We start from the raw sequence: 26930 nt of genomic DNA, 5'->3' as shown, positions 1-26930 counted from the left end.
ACATAGAAAAGGGAAAACTGGCCGACCCAATTTTTTCCGAGATATGCGATACGGAGACACAACGATTGTGACGTAAATGGTCTCTGCAGTGAACAATTCCCTCTCCTCATTAGAAAACGCGTCAACGTCACACCAGCCATGTCATATTTGGTATCATTGGAATCAGCGAGACAAGATCTATCCATTGATATCTTTAAAATACCGGATTTCTTTCAGTGTGGTCTGAAAATCCTCCTTGAATCCTCCAATCCAATTAAAAAAATGTTGTTGCGAGTGACCCCTTATCTTATCAAATCGGTGTCTGTGTCTCTCTAGCAAAAAGCGAAAAAAAACTTGCGGCACGACGTACAGGAAAATTGAGAAATTGATAGCACTTTCGAAACTACAAACTACAAATAACTTCAGAAAACCCCCAAAAATCGAGTTAAAAGAATCCAAACGCGCTTTAAATTCGCTTATGTGTCTGAAACACGCCAACGACACCCCAGACATGTCATATTTGGTATTAATGGAATCAGCAGAATTAGATCTAGCCATTGGTATCTACAAAATTCCAGATTTCTTTCTGTGTGGTCTGAAAATTGCTCTGAAAGAGGCAGAAGCGAATCGACGGCTGCGTCTCTTTAGCGAAGTTTCTAGAAATCGCGTCAACGTCACACCAGACATGTCATATTTGGTATCAATGGAATCAGCGAGACGAGATCTATCAATTGATATGTTCAAAATTTCCAAATTTTCTGAAAATCTGCTGAAAATACACTTAGAAATGAACCAAAACCATCTCAAATTGCCTCAAAATTCATTCCCCAAAGAAACGCGTCAACGTCACCCCAGCCATGTGATGTTTGGTATCACTGGAATCAGAAAAACAAAATTTTTCAAATTCTTATTTACAAAATCTTGAATTTTTCCAAAAATCTGCTAAAAACACACTTTGAAATCAGCCAAAACCGTCTGAAAACTCCAGAAAATCCATTCCTTCAATGAAACGCGTCAACGTCACCCCAGATATTCCATATTTGGTATCACTGGAATCAGTAAGAGGAGATCTATTCAATTGTATCTCCGAAATTCAAGATTTTTTCTTTCAGTTTCTGAAACTCCACTTTGAAAATGGGATTAACATGTGCTATCTCGAACAAACTGCAAGAAAACGCGCCAACGTCACCCCAGCCATGTCATGTTTGGTATCAATAGAATCACGATATTTGGTCTGTGGTCACCCTTCTCCTCCCTCCCCAATACGTGTAGAATAGAAAAAAAGGGAAATGTGTCCCCCTACACTCCCTTGGAACAGATGGCAATCAATCTTTTTTTGGTCGAGAAATAGAACCCGCGGGAAATGGAGAAAGTGACAGGACAGATGGACTTCTCCAGCTGTTTTAAAATTGCATTTTCTCTGCGTCTCTCATTTCTCAACACTATTTTTGTTTGAGGTTGTCAAAATAAGGGAAGGGAGTTCAGTCATTCTTTTCTGACAGCTTCAAACAAAATAGTGCTGAGAAGATGAGAGACGCAGACAAACGGCCCCTCTCGAGCAGAACCCTTTGCTCCGGGACCACTGTGAATAGATTGGTTTTCAGATTAGTTTTTTTTCTGGGTGTCTCCGTCTCTTCAGAAAATTGGATTTTTCGAGGAAGGGAGGGGACCCCCAACGGACTCAACTGACTCATTTTATCCCGATGGTTCGCCCACAAATATTCGTATTCATAGTTTTTTAAAAATTCAATTTATTTCTTATCCCCCATCACTTTGACTGCCTACTGAATGGCTTGGTCCCCCAATTATTATATTCCCCTGATTTTTATTGAATACTAATTAAAAATTTATTTTTTGCTTTTATTTGGATTGTTTGGAATGAGGTGTGTCACTAAAACTTTTGGAAAAATACAATTTTAAAAATTTTAATAGAAAACACTGATTTTCATCAATACGTGAGGTTTTTGTTGAAAAAACACGAAAACCTTTTAGAAAATTTTAAAAAATTGAAAAGTTTGTATTTTCTCTCATTTTTGTACGTTGCACTGGTTTACATTAGATTTTGAGCACTTTTAATCTAATTTCGACACAAATCGGTGTTTTTTGAAAAAAATACATTTTTCTACCGGACATTTCACAACCGCTTCAAAAAGTCCGGTTGGGAAACGACCGGTTTTAAAACGTCCTGTTGTGAAACATCTGGTTTCGAAATGTTCGGTTGCGATTTTTTTTTCGAAAAAGTGATTTTTTGGAGAAATTTCCGAGAAAATCGAAATTTTCTGAAATTTCCTGAAAAAATGTTTCTGACTTTTAGATTGTTCCCTCATTCACCACCGCAGTCCGATTGAGTTCAGTTGAGAACATGAGATTCCTCTCATCCCTTCTCCTGACCCTCATCGGTGTTGACACCGCGACCTACTTCACAGCCAACGGAACCCTGTTTTGTGGCATGGACAAGACCAGGTGCTACTACGTATCAATGACGGAAGTGGATAGTTTGTAAGTCTTTTTCTTATCTTACTAGTCAGGGAAGGTCATGAAATCGGTCTAGTGATGTAAATCGTGACCAATATCATGAAAAATCATGAAACAATTTGGTCGGGGTGTGATTTTTTCGATTTTTCAATAGCGGAATTGGATTCAGCGTGAAAATGTGGTTCAGAAAAGTGTAATCATGCCATGATTTGAAGCAAGTTGGGTCCCACCACGAAAACTACCGTACCCCGGGTTACTGTAGTTTTCGTGGTGGGACCCAACCTGCACGGAACCTAGGCTTGTGGGTACTTTTCTGGAAGCTATTGGCGAGCTGAATAAGGCTAGACTAGTTTCAAAAGCTTGGATTTTTTGAAATTTTCAAATCTTTGTGACTTTCTGAAAACATAACCAAATTTTGCAAAATAACTCATTTCAGTGCCGTCTTCAACGACAAGATCGATTTTAGCGGAGTTCATTGTGTCAAAAAGGAAAAAAGTGTTAGTTTGACTCAAAAAAAGTTTTAAAAAGTAAAAATTATATTTCAGGAATTCGAGATCAAGATGAGAAAAAGGAAAGTAGTCCGACCAATAGTTTCTGAATCGGTGTACAAATCGTAAGTTAGTTTTCTGAAATACACTCAAAAACTAATAAATGCCATTTCCAGGTTGGTTCATTACGAATGGAATGTCGAGGTTGAAGAAAAAGAGGATGTTGTCTCCGAATATTGGTAATCAGTTGATGTATTTTGATAAAAATAAATAATTATTTAGCACATACCTGTTATTTCTAGCACCTTATTTCAGATTTCAGAATTTTAACTTGAAAAAAACAGTTTGGGCCAAAAAACTTATAAAACAACCATTTCTAACGAACAACCATTTATTAAAGTTCAAATGAAAATCGATTTGTTAAAAAATTTTTTTTAATCTACGCTACGTGATCTGGAAGCTCATATAGCAAACGGATACGAACAAACTGAAAAAACTTTTTATATATGAATTTTCAAAAAAAAACTTTTTAAAAAACCTGTCTCCAAGGTTTCCTTGTAGATCGGTAGTTCTACGTCTTTGATTCTTGTGACCACCGATTTCTGTCCTCGGAAAACGACGTTCTCTTTTTTTCTGGAAAAAAAAGGTGTTATATTAGTTACCTATAAAAAAAGAATAAACCAATTACTATCCGTTCTTCCTGGTCACCAACATTGGAGCCGACGGTATTTTTGCCCATCGTCAATAAGTTTGTGGGATGACGTGGCTGAATTGCATTGGGTAGCCAGCACACGACCTCCAGACACACCCTTTTTGAGCTGGAAAAAAACTTTCAGATAATTTTGGAACTCAATCCACTAGTAGTCTTACAAACAATTCTTATACTCCTTATCGTAAAAGCACACGTATGGGACGTCGAGTGCTGATTGTAAGTTGAGGAGAACACTGAAAGATTCTGTTTTATACAGTACCAATTGAAAAGGTCCAAACTTGAGAGTGTGGCATGTTAATACTGATTGTCCCACCGAGCAAATTTTATACGGACCGTACAGATCTAAAATTTAGCTTCATTTTTGTAGTTGACAACGTTTTTGTACGAGCAATCCCTAGCGAGTTATAGTCATTTTAAGACGACAGTTCAAAAATCGCACTAATTTGCACTGAAATTGCTCGATTTGAGGGAGAAATTATTTTGTCGATATATAAATTGCTAGGGAGTGTCCGTACAAAAAAGTCGTCAACTACAAAAATGGGGTTCTATGTTCGATTCATAAATTGTTATAATATTTTGTGGGACAGTTAGTTTCACTATGATACACTCTCAAAGTTCTGCGTTTTAAACTGAAGAAGGCAAAACTTAATATACTTTTGTGCTGTACTGTATAAAGACCACTAGATTTCAATAATGAGAAAATTTTGAAAACTTTAACGTAATTTAGGAATCAAAATTTACTATGAGATAGCATTGGCTCTATTCCTTTTTAAAATCTGATGACTCACCTCATTTCTCACAGCACAATTGATCATTCAAGAATTCAATAAAAATAAGAAGACAATTGGAGGGACCAGCCATTCCGATAGGCAGTCGATTCTAACTATTAAAAAATCAGGAAAATACAAGAAGAGAATAGTTCACATTGCATCCAAAAAGGGAAATGAAAAGGAACAAATGGGCAATTCTCCGATGATTTTTATTCGTTTGTCTGTCGTCTCTCAATCACCTACACTATTTCAGAGGTAAACGGTTTGCAAACAACCAAAAAACTGCAGCCACATATATAAATTCGGTGATACATGTCGATTTCTCTACCATCTCTCACTATTTTTTCTGAAATTCTTTTTCGAGAGACGGCAGACGAACAGACAAAACGAATACATATAAATAGGACGGTCGCTGTTCCCTTTCCTTTCATTTATCTTTTTTGATGCTATGTGGCTGAAAAATTAGGATCCCTCTTATTTGACTGCCTATCGGAATGGCTGGTCCCCCCCAATCATCTTCATATTTTTCTAGAATTCTTGAATGATTTATATATTGTGTTATGAGAAATAAGGTGAGTTATCAAGTTTTTACTGAAAAACTCATTTAAAGTACCTCTGAATCTCCAAATTTGTCGTCATTTCTCAATTTAGAAGACATTCGGAAACCCAGACATACCCATTTTAAGTAAAAAAGGCAAATTTTGGACCAATTTTGGCAGATTTTTGACAAAAATTTCTATTTTTAACTGTAAAAAACGTCCAAACTATGATGTTTGTCACAATTTGAATTTCGGACATCCAGACAGAGTGACTTATTTTAATTCGGAAAACCAATTTTTGGCCGATTATTCATCGAAAAACCTCAATATTTCTCAAAATCAACACGAAACCTTCTTGTGTGTCATCATTAGGACATCCGGACATCTCAGACAGACATTTTTGACTTGAAAAATAGCTGTTTTCAACCTGAAAAGATAAATTTCTTTTTGTTTTCAATGATTTCTACTTGAAAATCTAAATTCTAAGCAAATTTTCGACCCGCAAACTCCCATTTTGAGTGACGACGGACATCCGGACACCACACCCGGACACCATAAGAATATATAAAGCTGTTTTTTTCGGAGGTTTTGGATCCAACTGAAACGAGAATGGTCTAAAATTCCAGACTTTGAAAATCTGAGCTTCTGAAACTAATCTAGCTTTAACCAGCTCGTCAAGAGCTTTCAGAAAAGTACACACAAGCCTTTGTAGGGTCCCACCACGAAAACTACAGTAACCCAGGGTACGGTAGTTTTCGTGGTGGGACCTAACTTGCTTCAAATCATGGCATGATTATACTTTTCCGAACCACATTTTTACGCTAAATCCAATGCCGCTATTGAAAATTAGAAAAAATCACACCCCGACCAAAGTTTTTTTTTGGTTTTTCACAACGTCAAGAGTTTTTCTAACATATTCTTCTCAATTTTGCAATATTCCTTCAAAAAAGACCAATAACAGAAAAGTAATAAAATATCGAGAAAAGTCACAATGGAAACACATAAAATCGAAGATTAAAAATGGGAATAAATCGGGGAAATAAAACTTTTGACACTGATGTTTGAGTATACATTTTGAGTCATCGGCTTCGTTCACCTTTTGACACGAAAACTACCGTATCCCGGGTTACTGTAGTTTTCGTGGTGGGACCCTACAAAGGCTTGTGGGTACTTTTCTGAAAGCTCTTGACAATCTGAATTAGACTAGACTAGTTTCAAAAGCTCTGATTTTCAAAATCTGGAATTTTAGACCGTTCTCGTTTCTGATGGATTCAAAACCTCCGAAAAAAAAGGATTTACTTCCTTTCTATGATGTCCGGATGTCCGTCGTAGCTCTAAATGGAAGTTTCAGTCAAAAATTTGTTTAGAATTTTGATTTTCGAGTAGAAATCACAATCACAGGAAATCAGTAAAATCATTGAAAATGGATTTTTCAGGTTGAAAATATTTGAAAATATCACACTCATCCGTCTTCTCTGATTGGAACTGTATGGCCTTCAAGTACAACTTCTCGTTCAACAAAAAAATTGATGAGTGAGTTATTACGGTGTAATCTGTTATAGTAACTTTCAAATATTCAGAAAACCCAAGAATCGTGAGCTGAAAGGGCCTGCAGGTGGCGATGGTACACCACTCCACTTCGACGCTTTGGAATTCGTCTAAATTCATGTTGTGTTTTTTTAACTAATAAATAAGAGCATACACATATTTTTCATTAATGCTTGATTTAAATGCCTCTGGATGGGCCCATCCGTTTCCCTGAAGTTGTGAAAAATCATGAAAAATGTTGGTCTGATTGTTGTGTTTTGGATTTCTAATAGAGGAAATGAATTCAGCGTGAAAATGCGGTCCAGAAAAGTATAATCATGCCATGGTTTAAAGCAAGTTGGGCGCCGGGGGCGGGTTACTGTAGTTTTCGTGGTGGGACTCAAGTTTGTCAGAACCTAGGCTTGTGGGTACTTTTCGGAAAGCTCTTGACGAGCTGAATAAAGCTAGACTAGTTTTAGAAGCTCAGAATTCCAAAGTCTGAAACTTCAGACTGTTCTCGTTTCTGATGGATCCGAAACCTCTGATTAGACTCTCTCATTTCTCTATCCTCCGCAGTAGTACTTGGTGACTTCAAAACTCCCATCAGTCCACTGGAACGATGAAATTTAAATGTTGGATTATGTTTGAGTAACTACATCGATTATCAGTACACATCGGAAATCAGATTTTGAATCAAGACGATTTCTAGAACAACTGAAATACGTCTAGAACTCAAAAACATGAAACTTCGGTCAATTTCACAAAATAGGATCTTATAATTCTTCTCTGAACAAAACAACCAAAAAACTGTGATTCATGTCAATTTCTCTGCCGTCTCTCACTATTTTTCTGAAATTCTTTTCCGAGAGACGACAGACGAACAGACAAACGAATACATATAAATAGGACGGTTGCTGCTCCCTTTTCTTTCATTCCACTTTCTCTGATGCAATTTGGCTGACCAGTTAGGATCCCTCTTATTCGACTGCCTATCGGAATGGTGGTCCCCCCAATTCTCTTTTTATTTTTCTGGAATTCTTGACTGATTTGCGTACATATTGTGTTGTGAGAAATGAGGTGAGTCATGATATTTTAGGAAAGAATAGGGCCAATGCTCTCTGATAGTAAATTTAACGCTGATTCCGAATCTATGTTTCGTTTTTGCAGTGTCCCTTCAGTAATGTCGGATCGGCAAATTCAACTGAATGGAGCGAATTCCCTGGTGATCGATAAATATTTATTGGATTTGGCATCATATGGAAAGAATGAACAATTTGTTCTGCATTTTGGATCGGAACTCGTGGAGGTTTGTAAAATAATGAAACTCGCTTAATCAAGCTTATTCATTTCACTTTCAGATTCGATCTGACTGCCTCGTCTTCACTGGCACACTCCATTTTGGACTCGGTCACCCCCCATTGAAGAAGATCCGACGTCGTCAAAGTCGTGCTCATGTTGTCCTCAAAAAGAACAAACCAGCAGCAGCAGAATTCGAGAACCGTCTTAGCACCATGATTTCTCAACTGCTTTGGGGTGCAATCGAAGAATTGGATGATGTTCAATCGGATTCTCGAAACCGGACACAATTAAACCGAAGCAAATGAATGCCGTCAATCGAATTCAGTACAGAACGGAGAGACTCCAGGAAATCAGAATGTCCACTGACAACGATACGATTCGTTTGAGTCCCATGTACCTCGATTTGGGTTGAGACTGATGTTTATGGAAGCAATGATTGGATTTTCTTCTGCCGAATGGGAAAATGCAACAGTATTGCCATGACGACAGCAGGGTCTTCTTCGTATAACTCTTGTTTCACTTTCTTCCTAATTTCGATTCTAATCGGTGCATTATTTCATCTTACTTGTTTCTTCTCATCTCCACCAAATTTTGTGCTTTGTCTTAGTTTTGTTGTATACTTCCAATTGGTGAAGTGTGATTTTATTCAAAATTTTTGTTTTATGAATAAATAAATTTCATTTAAAAAAGGCTAATTATAATATAAGACACCCCCTAGTTGACCGGCAGAGAAAGCGGAAACATTGAAAAATATACAGGCAAAAAAAGCATGTTACGAATGTTTTTGAATTAGTCATCACAATGTCGCTGTTTGTTTACTTTAGACCTTCCGGACTTTGTACCCGGTGACGCATCGTCATCTTACCCTTTCCAATGATGAGACGGTGGACATCCGGACATCCGGTCAGACAGAACGAAAATGCGAAAATCATGTTTTTGCAAGGGATTTTGGACATCCGGACACTGTCAACACACAGGCAGACATCCGAACAAATGGAACTAGAAACTGACATAAATAGTGGACATCCGGACATCCGGACACACAGACAGACATTTTAATGCGTTTCCAATGAAATAAAAGCAGAATATCCGAAATTTTTATTTTTAAACATAATTTTGACAAAATAATACTCCGAGAGCATTCTCAGGAAGCGACGCTTGATGCCAATCGTCTCTGACTCATATTATTGCTGACACTGTCCCCTAAAGAACGACTCTGTGTCACTCTGATCTGAAAATTATCAAATTTAAATTCTTTCCATCTATTTTCCTTACTGTATTTTCAGGTTTCTTAAATTTACTGGTAATCGGGAGGAACGTGGCGACAACAGCATTCTTATATTGCGTCGAGATAGCCAAACTTATAAAACAGTGAGACATTGTGTTCAGGGAAACGAAAATGTCAAAAATCGGTTTGCAGTTGAGTATCAACATTCTGAAAACTTGGTTTTTAGTGGAAAATCTTTTTGTACATATTTTTCACTAACAATAAAGATACGTATTCCCTGTTACTCGCCAGCCATAGAACAAGGAAATAAGTGGTGCCGTATGGTGATTCAGCTATAATGGATGCGATAGTCATGAAAATGATAACTTTAGTCGTGTTGTCGAGTTTCGATCTGGAAAAATATTCAAATTTATGTTCTGATGTTTCGCAAATAACAATGACAACATTATTTTGTGTCAACTTCCAATGCGATTTTTGAAATGGCGGAAAGCGGAAGGCGGAAAAAATCTTAAAATGGTTGTGACCTATATCATTAGAAAGCTGAGAACATGCTGATTCCAAATATGTATTCAATTTTTGCCCTCGGGGACTGGTATTCAAAAAAAAACAAGGTCAAAGTTTGGAAAAGCACACGAAAATGGCAAAAAATTTAAATGCGTTTCGTGTGTCAAAAAGGTAATTTTGAAATAATTTGTCAAATTTTTTTTTCTAATTTTGATTTTCTGTTTTTTTCGAATTCCATAACACTAAAAGCTGAAGGTAAGTGAAACCATTCTTCTGAAATCTGAAGTTTTTGCATATATTCAAAAAAGTCAAGAAAATAGCGTCATTTTGATATAAAAATCTCAAAGATTGAGTAAAGATTGAGAAAGTTGAAACATTTTGAAATTTTTTGATTTTTCTAACTTTCTGAAATGTTACTCAATTTTTGAGATTTTTATACCAAAATGACGCAAATTTCTTGAATTTTTCAAATAAACAATACGATTTCAAAAGATTGGTCTCACTATTTGAAAAATTCAGCAAATTTGCGTCATTTTGGTATAAAAATCTTAAAAATTGAGTAAAAATTGAGAAAGTTGGAAAATTTTGAAATTTTGAAATTTTTCTATCTTTAAGTAAATTTCAGACCGATTTCTGTGATTTTCAGCTCAAATGGAAGGAAAAACGTAGCGGAAAGTTGAAGGCGGAAGACGGATTCCACTCAACCTTTGTTCTAGAAGTTTTTGGATCCATCAGAAACGAGAACGGTCTGAAATTCCAGACTTTGTAAATCTGAGCTTTTGAAACTAGTCTAGCTTTAATCAGCACGTCGAGAGCTTTCAGAAAAGTACCCACAAGCCTTTGTAAGGTCCCACCACGAAAACTACAGTAACCCGGGGTACGGTAGTTTTCGTGATGGGACCCAAATTAATCAGAACCATGGGATAATTATACTTTTCTGAACCGCATTTTCACAATGAATCCAATTCCGCTACCGAAAATCCGAAAAATCACACACCGACCAACATTTTTCATATTTAAATTTCCGATTTTTCGCTATTTTCAAACTATAACCACAAACATACTCTTGTGCGCCACTGTTCATCCGCTTTCTCATGGCAGCTTTCCCTTTTCTCATCTCTCGAATCAGCCCAAATGTAACAATTGGCAACACAAATGTGGGGGCCACCTGGAAAAATGTAGGCTTTAGAAAATAAATTCATAAAAATGCAAAAAAAAATCAAACCCGCAGAAGTGCGTTCACAAAATCATAGGTCGACTTGTCCAACAATTTCAATTTGAAATCTTCGTCCTTTTCAAATTCATAGTAAACGACAGTGTAGTTTGCAGGGTAACCACATCTGGAAGAGATATTTTTCAAAAAAGGAACATTCCTGCCTCTCCACAACTTACACTTCTTCAAATTCCCAATTATTTGGTGTCAATTTGAATTGAATCCGATAGAAAAACTCTAATAAGAAAAGCGGTGAGAAAACTGCAAGTAAAGTTTTTAATCCAGCACTTAGGGTGGATAACGAATCGAATTTCGAGTGAAGAGCATTCCGAATAATAATCAATCGATATAACGCTATACCGACCGCTAGCCAAGCGGACATCACTCTAGCAACGTTGTCGAGAATTTTAGAGAACATTTCACAAATTCTGAATGTTACACTGAGTGGGCCATAGCTGAAATATAGGCGTATAACTTGCAAACCGGTTTGTAACTCGCTTCAAACTGGGTTTTATGAACTGAAAAGTATACCAAAATGTAGATCTTGGCAAGATCAGAGTTGAGCGGAATGCGGTTTTTGAAATGGCGGAAGGCGGAAGGCGGAAAGCGGAATGAACATTTTTCGGGCGGAAAGCGGAAGGCGGAAGGCGGAATTGAAAAAATATTGGCGGAAAGCGGAGAGCGGAAGGCGGAATATAATGTCGCTTTCAAAAACACGATTTTGGCCTTTTTTTGTAGTAAAAAAACACTAAAATGGTTAAATTTCTGTTAAATTTTGTTTTTTTCGGTAAACACTGATAGCTTTGCTGCAAAAAACCTCAAACATATCAGTAAATTTGAATAGGTGATCACATTTTTCAAGCTGAGAAAAAAATCTTTAAGCAGCGGAAGGCGGAAAGCGGAAATAGGACAATTTTTGGCGGAAAGCGGAAAGCGGAAGGCGGAAGGCGGAAGGCGGAATTCCGCTCAACTCTGGGCAAGATCTATGTCCGTGACCTATTGCGGTCCGGAAGCCAATTGAAATACAGTGGCAAAAATACGTGACCAAATTACAGAGACAAACAGGGGACTGAAAATGGAAGATGGAAAACGCGTCAAAAGACGCCAGATAACTGAAAATCTGGTAAAATGTGTGTAAGAACTCGGTCTGTTGGCCGAAAATGCGAGAAGAACGGGAAAGTTTTAGAAAATATATTCTTGAAATGTTAAAAATTGTTTCAAAGCTCAACTATTTCTCAAAAACGCGTCAAAAGTGCACCATGTTTCAAACTGCTCAACTTTTATCTTATAGATAAAGGTGGATTGATAAAATTTGAAAAATTTTGAACTATCTGGCGCAGTACTGACGCGTTTTTGAGAATCTGATATTTAAGTTTTTAGATTTTTTGTGCTGAAATTTTTTGAATTCTCAACATTTTACCTATTTTTTGGTCACCAACTCCGCGTTCGTCTATTGAGATAAACCTTCCCGTTTTTCTTGCGTTTTTGTCTAGTAAACCGAGTATTGACGCGCAGATCCCACATTTTGCCAATCATCTTGCGCACTTTTGACGCGTTTTACATCTCACATTTTAAGCCCCCCCCCCTTTGTCAGTGTAACGTGGTCACTGTGGTATGGGCTAATGTGCCGCGGGCTGGGTTAGAATAGCTTTTTGACAATTTTTGAGCTCTTAGTAATCCAGGGACATAGAACTCGTCGAGATCTACATTTTGGTATATTTTTTAGCTCATAATATTGAGTTTGAAGAGAGTTACGGGCCGGCCCGATTTGCAAGTATGTTTTTGAGCAAATTACGCGTCGGCTCTGTATCCAAGTCCAATAAAAAATGACGTACCAGTCAGGATGAGTCAGCTGAAACTTCTCATACACATAAATCGTTGTCCATACAAAATTCCATAGCAAAACACCCATACACACCATATCACACACCGCAATGCCAGTCATCAGCACATTTATGCAATTGGAACGCATCGATTTCCGAGTGAGTATCAGAATATGAAACGCGTTTACTAGTAGACTGATGTCTGCTATTATATGATTACGGTTGTAGATATAGTTTATAATTACAGAGAATGTGCTGGGTTCTGCGTTCATGTCGACAAGATAGACTAGTCAAATATGTCAAATGGGAAGGTGAAGTTAGTCATGAGTGACAGGTGAAAAATGTGATTTTTGTTCATCGGGCGTCTGGAATTTTTCAATTTTAATTAAATAATATTGGTGAGCAATTTTTTCAGGTTCCTCGAAAATGGCCCAACATTTCCATTTTGTGCCCTAGAAATTCAATCCCTCCCGAAAAAACTGAAAAAACAGTGCAAAACTGAACATGGCTTTTCACCTGGTGGCCTAGAAAATCGAATTTTCGGAAAACGAGTCCAATCGACTGGTTTTTAATCGGTTTTCATGCTTTAGGCTCAGTTTGACGTGAAAAACCACGATTTTCTGCATAAAAATCAAAACTTCTCCCAAAAAATTGTTCATTTTTAGCTGAAAAACTCACATTTAATCCCAAAAGTCGCATTTTCTACTTGAAATTTATGAAAATCCCATCTTTCAGCTCAAAAATCGCATTTATCACCATGGCCTAACTTTTTGTCTTGGTGGCCTAGAAAACCAAATTACAAAAAAAACTAGTCCCCGAGTGGTTTTTTGTTGTTTTTAATAGTTTTCAGCTCGCAAAACACTCAAAATCTTTATTTATGCTCCAAAAATTACAATTTCAGCTTATTATTTTCCAAATGTCTGGTAAAACGCGCCTACGTGACGCCAGCTGTATCATGTTTGGTATCTTTGGAATCAGCAACACGAGATGAACTCATTTTCAGTCTTAAACTTTTAAATTTTTGAAATCTACACCTGGAATTATCAACGGCCTTGAGTGCTCCAACAATAGTGAGGGACGGACGAAAAAGTGTCACAGCTATATAGAAACTAAATGTGATTTCTGTGTCTCTTCATGAGATTACACTCTCTAATCAGAAAGGTCGTCCTCGTCTTCTGTTCGCTTTCCGAAAATCATTCTCATTTCTTCTCTTTGAGTGTCTAACGGAATGACGCTCACCTTTTTCTCCTATTTTTTATTGAAATCTAATTTATATTCATGTTTTTGAGTCGGTCGGGAGTAAGCAAGGTTAGCGTTTTAGATTATGAACTCATTTTTAAGTTGAAATAAATTTCTATGTTTACAACGTCAAAATTTTTCAGAATGAAACATTTGTTCTTGATAACGATTATAGCTACCGAATCCCGGTGGAACCGCTCAAAACAAAGATGCAAACATGCCAAGTTCAACATGGATGAGTGCTGGACAGTAAATTCGGACACGAACATACCAATGCAGGAAAACTATCGAGGAGTGATGTACAAAGTCGAAAGCAATGGTTCTCCAAAACAAAACCGATATGCCACGTCAAAACAACCACATCACAGGAAATAATTGTATTGGCCAAAAAGAATGGACGGAATTATGTCTTCGGCAAGCCTGAAAAGTCGTGCGCAAATATTATCGAAGGAGAGACTATCTCGAGGTAATTACCGTAGTCATATAAATGATAATTAATATCTTGGTATTTAAGGATCCGATCCCAATTGGCGACATCCGCATGGGTCACAAGCACCGTCTGGAGTTCATTCTCACCTGTGCCACTGCAGAAGTACAAAGTGGTGAGTTTTTTTTTAGAAAACTGTCAATTTTTAGTAAAATTTATGTCAATACCAATCTATCAACTCCGAAACTACTGTATTCCAATTCAGCTCGTCGAGAGCTTTCAGAAAAGTACCCACAAGCTCTGGTTCTGACCATCTTGGATCCCACCACAAAAACTACAGTATCCCGTTTTTATCGTGGTGGGACCCAATAGTGACAGAATTTAGGCTTCTGGGTACTTTTCTAGATTTTTGGTTAAAAATTGGTTTCCAGTTGCAATTTTGAAAAAAAAAACATTTTGAAGAAAACTTTTTCAAAATTTTTTTTTTCAAAATGTTAGAAACCATCCCGAAATGCCATACGGCTCCACCAATGTTTGTTATTACAGTACACGTGCTTCATCCTGTTCGAGAGCCTCAACCACTGTCTGCCTGCAACTTGCAACGATTGCACCATCTTGTAAACAGTGTTATGATGATTGTTTGAAAATTTTGAATGTTAATGATTCTTTTTTTGATTTATGAATCGGATCACGAATAAATATATACTCAATCTTGGAAGAAAACATTTTTCAGATCAACGCTCCAATTTTCTAGTCTAGAAAATTCTTAATAATAAGCAATTCAAAGTTTCAAATTGGTTGTTTTCCAAATGCCTGGTAAAACGCGCCAACGTTACCCCAGCTGTACCATGTTTGGTATCTTTTGAATCAGCAAGATGAGATAAACTCATTTCCAGTTTTAAGTTCTCCAATTTTTGAAATCCGCACCTGGAATTATCAATTTCCGGACACGGCCTTGGCAACAAAAGAGAGGGTAGAAAAAGTGTCGTGTTGTGAAGCATCTAAATGTGTCTGCGTCTCTTCATAAGATCACGCTCTCTAATCAGAAAGGTCGTCATCGTCTTCTGTTTGTTGTCCGAAAATAATTCTCATTTCTTTTCTTCGAGTGTCTAACGGAATGTCGCTCAACTTTTTCTTCCTATTTTTATTGAATTCTAAATTATATTCCTTGTTTTGGTAGTAAGGTGAGTGTCAATTTTATACATAAAAACTAAAATTTTGGGGCAGAAAAAGTCAGTTTCAGTATTTTTGTCGAATTCTGTCAAAATTGAAACTGAAAAAACCTATTTTCTGTCTAAAAAACCTTGTTTTTCAATCAATTTCAGCTAAAACTACTTACTTTCATAGAAATTTGACGAAAAAAACAATCTAACAAAGAAAATCGTTTGAAAATAATAATTTTTGAGCAAAATATCGGGATTTTTGATGACATTTCTGCGAATTTGTATTTTTTTAAAACTATTTTTTCAGGTTGGTCGTCATAATACTGACAAGACATCTAATCATCAACTTAGTCTGGTTCATCCACAATTTGTAACCGATTTCTTCGATAGCGACATGTCGTTTTGTGCAAAAGTGAGTTTTAGACTTTCTTCAAACATTTAAAATACTTTTTCAGAATGTGCAAAAGCTGGGTGTCAGTCAAAGTGTGAGCACACTGAATCGGAGCGAGCTTTCTCTGGAACTTATACAACTGTGGAACTCAAAAAAGCACTTGAACTCGGCTACAAAATTGTTCAAGTTTATCATGGAGTAGAGTACAAGAATTGGGTGGAAAACAATGCTGATGGAGAAGGAGGCCTATTCACATCATACATCAACTCAATGATGGCAGAGAAGATTGTAAGTTGTATTCAAACTTTTAAAAATCCTTTTCTTTTCAAATTTCAGTATAGCTGGCTGGCCGTCAAATGTCAACACGGATGAAGAGAAGGCTGAATACTGCCAGGGATACTGGGAGAAGGAACATATCCGCCTCGATGACTGGACTCGTTTTGTGAAGAATGCTGGAAAACGAGCAGTTGCCAAACTCTTGCTGAATTCACTCGTAAGTCTTTTATCTAAAAATTTTAAAAATAATAATATTTTCAGTGGGGGAAGTTTGCTCAACGAGTCGATCGGGAGCACACTGAAATCGTTATCGATCCATCAAAGTTTTGGAAATTGGTTAATGACACCTCCATTGCCCTCCTCGATGTCCGTCCTGTGAATGATGCGGTCGTCATCAAGTATCGAAAGAAGGCGGAAACTCAAGTTTGAAAACAAGCGCCGTCCATCTAGCCGCATTGACAACATCTTATGCTCGCCTCCGCTTGTATCGGCTCATGGAGATGGCCGGTCCAGACAATCTAGTGTATTCCGGTATGGTTTTCATATAATTTTCTTAAAATTTTCAAACTTTTTTTTTCAGATACCGATTCATTGATTTATACGGTCCCAGACGGTTGCGACGATCCACTGGCATCGGAGATTGGCCCCTACTTGGGACAACTCACAAATGAATTGGATGGTGAATTGGAAGAGTTTGTTAGCCTTGGACCCAAAACTTATTGTTATAAGGATCGTCTTTCCAGTGGAGAAATCAAGGTACTATTCATTTTTCAAAAACTTTAATACTTATATAAAATTTCAGGTTGTGAGAAAGATGAAGGGCGTCACAATCATATCCGAAGCCGACAAGCGAGTTACTTTTGGCAAAATGAAGAAGATGATCACCGAGGTTTTGGAGGATGTTGCTGACAGGACCACGATGAACTTGCCGCAATTTGTCATCAATCGAGACAGGGACCATCATGTGTTGCACCATCAATAAGAGATTCCGCTTCACATTTAATAAGAGAAGAATACTGATGGATGAATCAACCTTACTTTTCGGGTATTTTGAATAAAGTGTCATATTTTTTCCCAATCCCACGAATTAATGTACATTTAGCAATAGCTGATGAATGGATCAACCTTACCTTTTGGGTATTTTGAATAAAATATCATGTTTTTACTTTACTTTTCGGGTATTTTGAAATACAAGATGAGATAAACTCATTTCTAGTTTTGAATTCTTTGATTATTGAAATCTACACCTGGAATTATCAATTTCCGGACACGCCCTTGACAACAAAAGAGAGGGAAGAAAAAGTGTCGTGTTGTGAAACACCTAAATGTGTCTGCGTCTCTTCATAAGACCACGCTCTTTTGTCAGAAAGGTCGTCCTCGTCTTCTGTTTGCTATCCGAAAAACATTCTCATTTCTTTTCTTCGAGTGTCTAACGGAATGACGCTCAACTTTGTCTTCTGATTTTTATTGAATTCTAAATTATATTGTTTCTTTTTTTGAAGTCATCGATAGATGGTGAGTGTTTCATTCAATTTTATACATAAAAACTAAAATTTTGGAGCGGAAAATGTCGGTTTCAGTATTTTTGTCGAACTCTGTCAAAATTGAATCTGAAAAAGCCGATTTCCAGTCTAAAAACTGCTTTTTTTAGCAAAATTTGACAGAAAACAGTTATTTTTCAGCGAAAAATTGGCGTTTTTTACTGCAGGAGATGTTGTCAGCATCAGCAGTGTTAAATAAAAATTTTATACAACTTGGTAATTTCTGAATCACTATTTTTCAGATTGGTCGCCATAATACCGACAAGACATCTAATCATCAACTTAGTCTTGTTCATCCGCAATTTGTAACCGATTTCTTCGATAACAATCACTGTGCGACATGTCACAAGAATATCACGCCTATATTCAACAATATTCTCCATGTCGAATTTTGGTTTCAATAATACAGATTTTGTATTGGCAGTTTTTGGACGAGACAGTTTGGCCGGTGCTGTTCGTGTTCAAATTATGGATTCTATCAGCGGAAAAATAGATGAAGTCGTCGAACGACAATCAAATGATTGTGGAATAATGACAATTTTGAATGCTGGACGATAGGGAATCGATCTCCATTTGCAATACCCAGAAAAATACCGGGGAAAGCAAAAAAAAGAAGAAAAACGAGCTGCAATTCGGATTTTAAGAAAGTCATGTTGTAAAAAGGTGAGTTACGATAGAATACTCTTTTTTAACCATCTTCGAATATATATTTCAGGGGCTCGATGCCTGTCTCTGAAAATCATTCTGTCCCATCTGCAAGCCTTGCCTCCGGTTACTAATATCTCCCCGTCTGTGAATGGTAATTCCATTATTTTCAATTGTATCTGTGACAACTTTTCTTTTTCAGAGATCGCCGACCTCACCTAGCTCCTCAATCTTCCATAGTATCGACACTCAGTTGGCACCATGTACCCAACTACCCCGCCTTGATGTTGCTGAAAATTGATTAATGCAATATTTTTATATTTTTTAGTTTTCTGATTATTATGTTTTTATTCAATACATTTCCATTCAACTCGAAAACATCTGTATCTCACTTTTTACATTTTTGATTTCAATAAAGTAATTTACACTTTAAAATTTACTTTACTTTAAAATTAGAAAAAAATTCAACTTTTTTTTCAAAACTCCCTCGCCAAATCTATAACTACTTAAATTAGGCCTGTCTAAGCAAAAAATCTAGACTCAGCTTGTCAAGAGCTTTCCGAAAAGTACCCACAAGCCTACATTCTGACACTATTGGGTCCCACCACGAAAACTACAGTACCCCTGTTTTTCGGGTTACTGTAGTTTTCGTGATGGGACCCAAAGTGGTCAGAACCAGGGTTTGTGGGTACTTTTTTGAAAGCTCTTGACGTGCTGAATTCGAATATAAAAGTTTCGGAGTTAATAGATTGATGTTGGCTAAATTTATCAATAATGTAAAAATTTAAAAAATCTGGAAAACGCGCCAACGTCACCCCAGCTTATTCATATCATTTATATTAGTCCTGCCTTTTTTTTTAAAAATCTGAAACTACCTTCCCCATTTCAAAACTACTGAAAAAGTCAACAAAATCCTCTCCAATGACATCCGTCACGCAGTCCACTAAAAACGCGTCAACGTCACCCCAGCTGTACTATGTTTGGTATTTTTTGAATCAGCAAGATGAGATAAACTCATATCCAGTTTTAAATTCTCCAATTTTTGCAATCTACACCTGGAATTATCAATTTCCGGACACGTCCTTGACTTGACTATGCATTCCCATATCATCAATAGAGAGGGAAAACAGAGTGTCGTGTCGTGGCACGGCTATAAATGTGTCTGCGTCTCTTCATGAGATCACACTCTATATTCATTATGGTCGTCCTCGTCGTCTGCTTGCTTCCCGACTAGCATTCTCACTTTTTCCTCATATGCAGCCTTCTGGTATGGCCGCAAAATCTATTATTTTGATTTTTTTTTTGAATTCTAATTGATATTTTCTGTTTTTGGGTTATCAAGGATGGGAGTAGGCAAGGTTAGTGTTTTAGTTTATGAAAAATGCAAAAGAAAAACCAATTTTCAGCCAAATCAGGAAAACCATCATACAATCCTCCTGCTCAACGACGGAACGAAATTGCTGATCCTGCTTTAGATCTGAGCAACGGCGTTGTCTCTCCTGCAACACAACTAAATGATCGTATTCCACCTGTTCATCAACGATACGGAGTTGTTGCTCCTGCTGAAGACAATCATGTTGATGTTCTTCAACCAGAGAACCGGGACAATGCTCATGCTCAGCCACAAAACGGAATCAATCCTCAAGATCCAATGCAAAAGGAAATTGTTGTTTTTGACTGTCTGTGTCTCACTGTCAAATCATGGATTTGATTTCTTGATCTTTTAGATGATTCATGAACAGTTTATGGTGTTTATCATTTATTTTTTCCTAAACTCCCATTCCCATAGTATATTACCCATAAAACCCCCGTTCCCATTGCCCACATGAGCACTCTCTTCTCAGACCATCACCTCCCAATGTTCATTCTTCTCTTTTCTCTTATTTTTTATTATTTTCCTTATATTTCTTCGCTTCTAAATAAATTATTTAATTACCCAAGTTCGAAAATTCGTTTCGTCACTCACTTTCATTTTAAAATTTATTCGGTAGAATAAAACGGAATACATTCTCAAAAAACCAAATGTGTATTTTCAACATTAAACAATAAATTATGATTTCTCGCAGTTAGATGTTGTACCAATCTCTAAAAACATGATATATTTTAGATCATTTAGAAAACCGGGGACATCTCACCTGCACGAGTTTCCGTCAATCCTGACGACCGTATTTCTACCCCAAAATTGGCGAAAAAGTCAATAACTGCATTGATTTCGTTCTCTTTGTCTTCCATCTCGACTCGTCATCACATTTAGCTGTTCACTCTTTCGTCCTTCACTACTATCTCCTCACTCCAATAATAGAAGTAGTATACAGATTGTTTTAGGCGCACACGTATAACACAGGTGGCGGATAACTGATATAATGATTAAGGTAGAATTTGAACAATGTAGTACGTATAACCATTGTACCTTAATCATTATATCAGTTATCATTTTATCAGTGATGGCCTTATCAGTAATCACCTCCTTATTTCCTCAGTTATCATATCTCAACATTTCCCTTGAACACCTACTTACCATACTACCTCATCTTTCACCTCAAAACTCTTATCAGTTATCACCAATCAGTGAATATCTTATTTTCTGATCGTATTTATTAACAAGTAGAACCATTAACTTTCACAGATTGTTTTGGGAGCACACGTATAACACAGGTGGCGGAGTAGGCGCAAGCCCCGCCCCCTGTGTTATGCATGTGCGCCTAAAACAATCTGTATACTACTAATAGATTGTTTTTAGGATTTAATATTTTATTTTGAAAAATTACAGAAAATTGATGAGATTGGGGGATACCTTGATGAAATGTACAAGTTAAATGAATCTGAATAGGAGGGAATGGATAAGTAGGCGGGGGAGGAGAGTGAGAGTGACGTGGGAGAGGACATCTCGACTACTGTAGTTTTCCCATGTCCCCCAATTTGAAAATTTTCACTTTTCGAGGTAAATGTCGAAAAAATCGAGAAAATCTGTCTTTTTTCGACAGTTTTGCCTGAGATCGAAAATTGTGAACTGATTTCTGACAATTCTTACAAAGTTTTGGCTATTAGGATGAAACCAAGATTTAATGTCTTAAACCAACTCGAAGTACATAATTTTTGAAACGTTAACTGCTACAGCTTGAATGCTTTCGTTATCAAACAATTTAGATATACAAATATTTATTTAGGTAAATTAATAATAAAAAATCAACAAAGAAGTGGAAATGACCAAATCCAAAGGACAGATTTCAACTCCGTTGAACTCTGTCAATACAGATTTTAACTCTGTTGAATTCTGTCCACCCATGGGGTCACGCGAAAAATGAGATTTCACATTCACAGTAGTCCGTTCACGCGGGAGGACAGATTTCAACTTTGTTGAATTCTGTCTTTCCAACAAAATAGGAAAGGTCACGTGAATAAGATGAGTGAATAGCTCATTGTTCAATTTATTTTTGTTTTTCTGATCTTCCCAGAACGATTTTCTACTGGGTGGTGTTCCAAATGATAATTTTAGAAAAAACCATTGGCAATCCTAGATAGATGACATTTGATAGTCTGTCCAAAAAACTACTTTCGTCGTTTCTGGCTTCAAACAAATCCTTTTTATTCGGTGAAATTCGTGATCAATTCTTGTTCAAACAAATTATAAGACGGTAGACATTGAAAAAAAGTTTCACTTTAGTTATGCATAGTTTGATAAACAAAACGGGAGGATCAAATTAAAAGCGTTTAAATATAATTATAGGTGGTCTCCGGCCAAACTGCAATAACCAAAGTTCCATTCATCTGCTCGCAAACTGTAGCAGTCACACCATCCGCACGTTGGATGTCATATCCAAATGACAAGGTTCTGCTATATCCAAATGGGCGGAAATAAGGAATTATGAGAAACTACTAATATATCAAACTATATTACCTGGTGTAGTCTCCTTGACGATCCTCCACAAGAACTGCATTATCCAGTAAACCAGCGAGTACTTGAACGATATCTACGGATCCTGTTCTAGCACAGAATAGTTTCAATCGGGGACATCCTCCAGACAGCCAGTGCCTGAGGAAGACATTCAAATCACTATTAGTGAGACTGGCATTTTCCAGATGAATATCAATTCCATCCATGCTCAATAGGTTATCAATTGTTACCCATTTGGAATTACTGATGTCGAGGCAGTCGATTCTACGGAAGTTATTCGAGAAGCGGAAATTGGGAAGAGCTTCTGAGTATATGCATATTTGAGATGAACACGGGCAATCCCTCAAAATGTAATTCATTTCATCTTCCGATGGACTGGCATCCCAGTCTACGTAAACCACTTTTTCCAATGGTGTCTTCTGTCTACTGTTCACATGCTCAATCATCTTGAACGAATGTTTACATACACGGACTTCTGATACATCAATATTGAATAAATCGGAAACATAGTCAGTGATAGTTTCCAATCCAGTCAGTTTATCCTCCCAATATGTTATCAAATATTCGACTAGACGGTGCATTTTGACTCGCACTTTTTGCCCACCCAATTTCACATATTCCTCTTTTACAGAACTTGATATTAATGCAGAGTTACCTGTACTCAACACACAATCACAATTTGTAAATGAAACGAATGGTGCAAGTATATAGGATCCCCCGACATGCAGACGTTCATCATGAGGCGTTTTTCGTAGAGTTTTAATGACAGATTGACTTTTTTGAGAGCAGAAAGAGAGCGACACTCTGAAATAAAACAAAGTCGGTTCGAAAAAATGAAAAGAAAAAACTCACAATGCATCGGGCTCCATAAAATCGATAATTCTGGCTAACGGGAGGTTTGGTACATGGAGGAGAGGGAAGGGAGACGTCATCCTTCGACTGAAGACGTGGGGAGACTGAATAGGAGAATGGATGGGTCCAGGTGTTTTTCCACGTCACTCACACTCTCCCCTCCCGCCTACTCATACATTCTCTCATATTCATTACTCCCCACATCTTCTGTTGAAGGATGACGTCTCCCTTCCCTCTTCTCCATGTCCCATACCTCCCTTTAGGCACAATTATCGATTTAATGGAGCCGAAAACATTGTAAGTTTCTTCTTTCCACATCTTCAAAGCTATTCTTCTCCTTTTCAGAGTATCGCTCTCCTTTTGCTCTCAAAAAAGTCACTCCGTTATTAAAACTCACCGAAAATTGCCATTTGACGGGGATCTGCTGGTTGGGGAATCCGATAAAAATTCATCATTCCTCTCATTTACAAATTTTGTCGGCTGGATAGTTCCAAAAAGCAATCATGCGCTGATTGCACGTAAGTTTGAAGAAAATATTAATTATGAAGGCATGGAATCTGTGAAAATGGGTGGACAACATGTACGAGTCAAAATGGATCAATCGCATGGGTATATTATTTCATACTGGAAGAATACAACGGAGGGATCAAAAGTTATCACTGAATATATTACCAATCTATTCAATACTAATGTATCCGATATCTGGGCTTCAAACCAATCTTTCCACATGATTGAATGGGTGAACAGTAGACAAAAGACACCATTAAAAAACGTTAGTTGGAGTGGCACCACATCATCGGAAGAAGATATGACATATATTCTGAAAGACTGTCGTCCTATCTCTCAATTAAGAATATACCTAATGCCTCCTTCAAACTTTCGATTTTCTGAAAAGTTTCGGAAAATCGATTGCTTAGATATCTGGTATGGAGAATGGGTTACAATTGACAATCTGTTGACAATGGATGGAATCGATATTATTCTGCAATCATCTACTCTGACTAGTACTAATTTGAATGTCTTTCTGAAGCACTGGCTGGCTGGAGGGTGTCCTCGATTGAAACTATTCTGCGCCGAAACTGGTTCTCTGGATATCTTACAGGTACTTGATGGTCTGATGCGTAACGCCGTTTTTGTGGAGAACAGTCGTAACTACACCAGGTAGTACAGTTCAATGTATAGTAGTTTCTCATGATTCCATATTTCAGCCCGTTTGGAAACAGCAGAACCTTGTCATTTGGATATGACATTCAACGTGCGGATGGTGTGACTGCTACAGTATGCAAACAGGAAAATGGAACCTTGGTTATTGCAGTTTGGCCAGAGACCACTCATAATTATAATTAAACGTGTTTTTAAACTATCATTTTGTGTATCTAACTGTTCTCCACAAAAACGGCATTGTGTAATAAAAAAAAGTTATTTGTGTCAGCACAACACAGCCTCCACTGTTTTACAATTTTGTGAATAAGCTCAATAGAATTCAATTATCAACATTGGAAAAAGTCGTCTGGTTTTTGTCTCTTTAGTTGTAGTTGTTTGAAGATTTTTTTCCAGAAAATCAGAGCAAAAAATCTGGTGAACAATGCCAACAAATGGTCGCAATTTTTGTCGGGGAGTAGTCCAACTTTCACAGAGCCTGAAGACATAGCTGGGGACGCGATTTCCAAAGTTTCAAGACCATAGGTTCATTTTTAACTGTTTTATGACAATCCGGGACGCGCGGGACGGGGACGCGGGACGTCCCACCGCGTCCCATTTCAAGCCCTAGTCGCGGACTTCTCTATGAAAATAGGAACCGTAACCAATAATCAGGTTTTAATGTCGTAATTAATGAGATGCGTGAGTTTCTTCCCATTTTTGTAATCTTATTACAATTAATTTTTTACAGAAACTTGCCGTGAAAAATGCTTTGTATGTATATCAAAAAATTAGCCGTCCAGCAAGCAATGACTAGTGGTAAAAAAGATGAATTCTCAATGGTTCTAACTGAATTTAATTGCTCGTTCCTTATGTATTTATTCCGTCATTGAACTACATTGTATTTTTCTGTATTCACTTTATTATATGATTCTTATCTGCGACGAATTCCGGAGATTGATCGCGATTGCGAAGTTTTCGCCAAGAAATGGTGTTCGGAAGTGTCTTCTTTTTCTATGCCCCCACCTCAAATGATATCCACTCATGATTATTCGGCAATAATGATGCATGGACAGCTCTTATACGTACATTAATTTCTTCCGATTCACAAACATAGGCCACATTTTCAGCAGTTATTAACTTCTAAAAAATTGCCACCTTTAACACCGTTAACTAACGAAGGAGAGCCGGAATTTCGTGGCCTGGTTGGTGCTATTTACAGAACGAAAGGACTCGGTTTAAAGTATCCCACTTTCACACCGTTTTCTGTAAGTAGTCACCTTCTTTCTCGGTAAAGTCATGTCTTCATTACAGGGTGGAGAAATTTATCTCGTCGATCGACCTAACGAAAGAAGCCGGAGAAACGACGAAACGCATATTGTGTTGCAGCGTTTAATTTTTCAATTATTGGAACGAGCATGCGAGACACCCACTGACATTCAACGTTCTAATTGGGCTCTTCCTTACGAAACAACCTGCATCAATCAGGAAATCTTCCCGGAAGAACTCTACTTAAATATTAGAAGTCGGTCACTCTTTATTTCAGCTTAAAATAAAATTCTTTGTTCAGCGTTCTTTCTGAACTATCTGGGTATTGAGGAAGACGCCCTTGACAACAACTCGTGGTGTGATGGATTTTCTTCACTTCGATGCCTCGCATCGTGGGAGTCTCTACCTATGAAGAAAAAGCGTTACAAATCGCTTTCTCTTGCAAGAGCCGCATTCATGTCAACTCGTGGTTTTCATTCTTGCTTACGAGAGGCTTTGTAAGTGATGGTGCCACAAAATACATTTTACAATACTATTTTTTCAGAAGAGAAATAAAACGAGCGTCATACGAACCGCCATCAACAGGAGTTGGTTTCGGTAAATGGACGTATCGGAACGTAAGATACATTCTGCATTATTAACTGACTGTTATTATTCTCTTCAGAGGAATTTCAGGCGACGCTCTCAACAGCAACTACAGTAAATGCTACCCAACTTCAAAGACCAGCTCTTTCTAAATCTCGCTGTTACTCTTATCGTGTATAATTTTGTTTCATTATTATTTCGTTTTTTTCGCCTTTTTCTCATGTATCCTATGATCCTGTCATGTCTTATCTCAAAATTTGAATGCTTCTATATCTCATAAAAAGGCAATAAATAATAGAATAGTAAAAAAAGCGTGTATACAGGGTTTCAAAAATGCTTTTCAGTAATGAATGGGAAGGAGCAAAGGGAGCGGAATGCTGCGCATTGTAGCGAATCTGGGCACTTTGCCCATCGAGTGGGCCATGTGGCCCTGAAAATGGGCATAGTGGCCCTTATGGAATGGGCCACCATGCCCATTTTCAGCGCCACATGGCCCAATTTGAGGGCAACCTGGCCCAAAAATACCTTAGAACTATGGCATAATTATACTTTTCTGAACCGCATTTTCACGACGGATCCAATTCCGCTATCAAAAATCCGAAAAATCACACACCGACCAACATTTTTCAGATTTAACTTTCCGATTTTTCGCTATTTTCAGACTACAACCACAAACGTACTCTTGTGCGTCACTGTTCATCCGTTTTCTCATGGCAGCTTTCCCTTTTCTCATCTCTCGAATCAACCCAAATGTAACAATTGGTAACACAAATGTGGGGGCCACCTGAAAAGAGGTACACATTGAAAAATGCGAAAAAACACACATTTAAGACACACCCGCAGAATCGCGTTTACAGAATCATAGGTCGACTTGTCCAACAATTTCAATTTGAAATCTTCGTCCTTTTTGAATTCATAGTAAACGACAGTGTAGTTTGCAGGGTAACCAC

General features: G+C 37.4%; 7 protein-coding genes across 7 annotated transcripts; 5 read left to right on the top strand and 2 right to left on the bottom strand.

Annotated features, from left to right (window-relative positions):
• Positions 1-2341: 2341 nt before the first annotated feature.
• GCK72_015505 (uncharacterized protein) lies at positions 2342-3185 on the top strand (the record flags this gene model as incomplete). The annotated part of the gene is made up of 4 exons (XM_053730921.1): positions 2342-2478; positions 2891-2951; positions 3000-3067; positions 3119-3185. 4 exons carry the CDS (start codon positions 2342-2344, stop codon positions 3183-3185), a joined length of 333 nt encoding a protein of 110 aa, XP_053585693.1.
• Positions 3186-7670: 4485 nt separating this feature from the next.
• Positions 7671-8094, top strand: GCK72_015504 (uncharacterized protein; the record flags this gene model as incomplete). The annotated part of the gene is made up of 2 exons (XM_053730920.1): positions 7671-7796; positions 7849-8094. The coding sequence occupies 2 exons, from the start codon at positions 7671-7673 to the stop codon at positions 8092-8094; spliced, it is 372 nt and encodes a 123-aa protein (XP_053585692.1).
• Positions 8095-8933: 839 nt separating this feature from the next.
• Positions 8934-11152, bottom strand: GCK72_015503 (uncharacterized protein; the record flags this gene model as incomplete). The annotated part of the gene is made up of 6 exons (XM_003091676.2): positions 8934-9020; positions 9065-9224; positions 9277-9408; positions 10586-10689; positions 10747-10861; positions 10914-11152. The coding sequence occupies 6 exons, from the start codon at positions 11150-11152 to the stop codon at positions 8934-8936; spliced, it is 837 nt and encodes a 278-aa protein (XP_003091724.2).
• Positions 11153-19620: 8468 nt separating this feature from the next.
• On the top strand, positions 19621-19950 carry GCK72_015502 (uncharacterized protein; the record flags this gene model as incomplete). The annotated part of the gene is made up of 1 exon (XM_053730919.1): positions 19621-19950. One exon carries the CDS (start codon positions 19621-19623, stop codon positions 19948-19950), a length of 330 nt encoding a protein of 109 aa, XP_053585691.1.
• A 2000-nt stretch (positions 19951-21950) lies between these two features.
• On the bottom strand, positions 21951-23066 carry GCK72_015501 (uncharacterized protein; the record flags this gene model as incomplete). The annotated part of the gene is made up of 3 exons (XM_053730918.1): positions 21951-22074; positions 22138-22938; positions 22987-23066. The coding sequence occupies 3 exons, from the start codon at positions 23064-23066 to the stop codon at positions 21951-21953; spliced, it is 1005 nt and encodes a 334-aa protein (XP_053585690.1).
• A 470-nt stretch (positions 23067-23536) lies between these two features.
• Positions 23537-24333, top strand: GCK72_015500 (uncharacterized protein; the record flags this gene model as incomplete). Its single annotated transcript, XM_053730917.1, has 2 exons — positions 23537-24147; positions 24195-24333. The coding sequence occupies 2 exons, from the start codon at positions 23537-23539 to the stop codon at positions 24331-24333; spliced, it is 750 nt and encodes a 249-aa protein (XP_053585689.1).
• An 809-nt stretch (positions 24334-25142) lies between these two features.
• GCK72_015499 (uncharacterized protein) lies at positions 25143-26098 on the top strand (the record flags this gene model as incomplete). Its single annotated transcript, XM_053730916.1, has 6 exons — positions 25143-25211; positions 25257-25394; positions 25441-25651; positions 25697-25892; positions 25940-26012; positions 26060-26098. The coding sequence occupies 6 exons, from the start codon at positions 25143-25145 to the stop codon at positions 26096-26098; spliced, it is 726 nt and encodes a 241-aa protein (XP_053585688.1).
• Positions 26099-26930: the final 832 nt, after the last annotated feature.

The sequence above is a fragment of the Caenorhabditis remanei genome, chromosome IV (assembly GCF_010183535.1).
Source record: "Caenorhabditis remanei strain PX506 chromosome IV, whole genome shotgun sequence".
NCBI classification, from domain to species: Eukaryota; Metazoa; Nematoda; class Chromadorea; order Rhabditida; family Rhabditidae; genus Caenorhabditis; species Caenorhabditis remanei.
The sequence above is the reverse complement of the archived record's forward strand: the minus strand, read 5'-3'. Positions and strand labels throughout refer to the sequence as shown.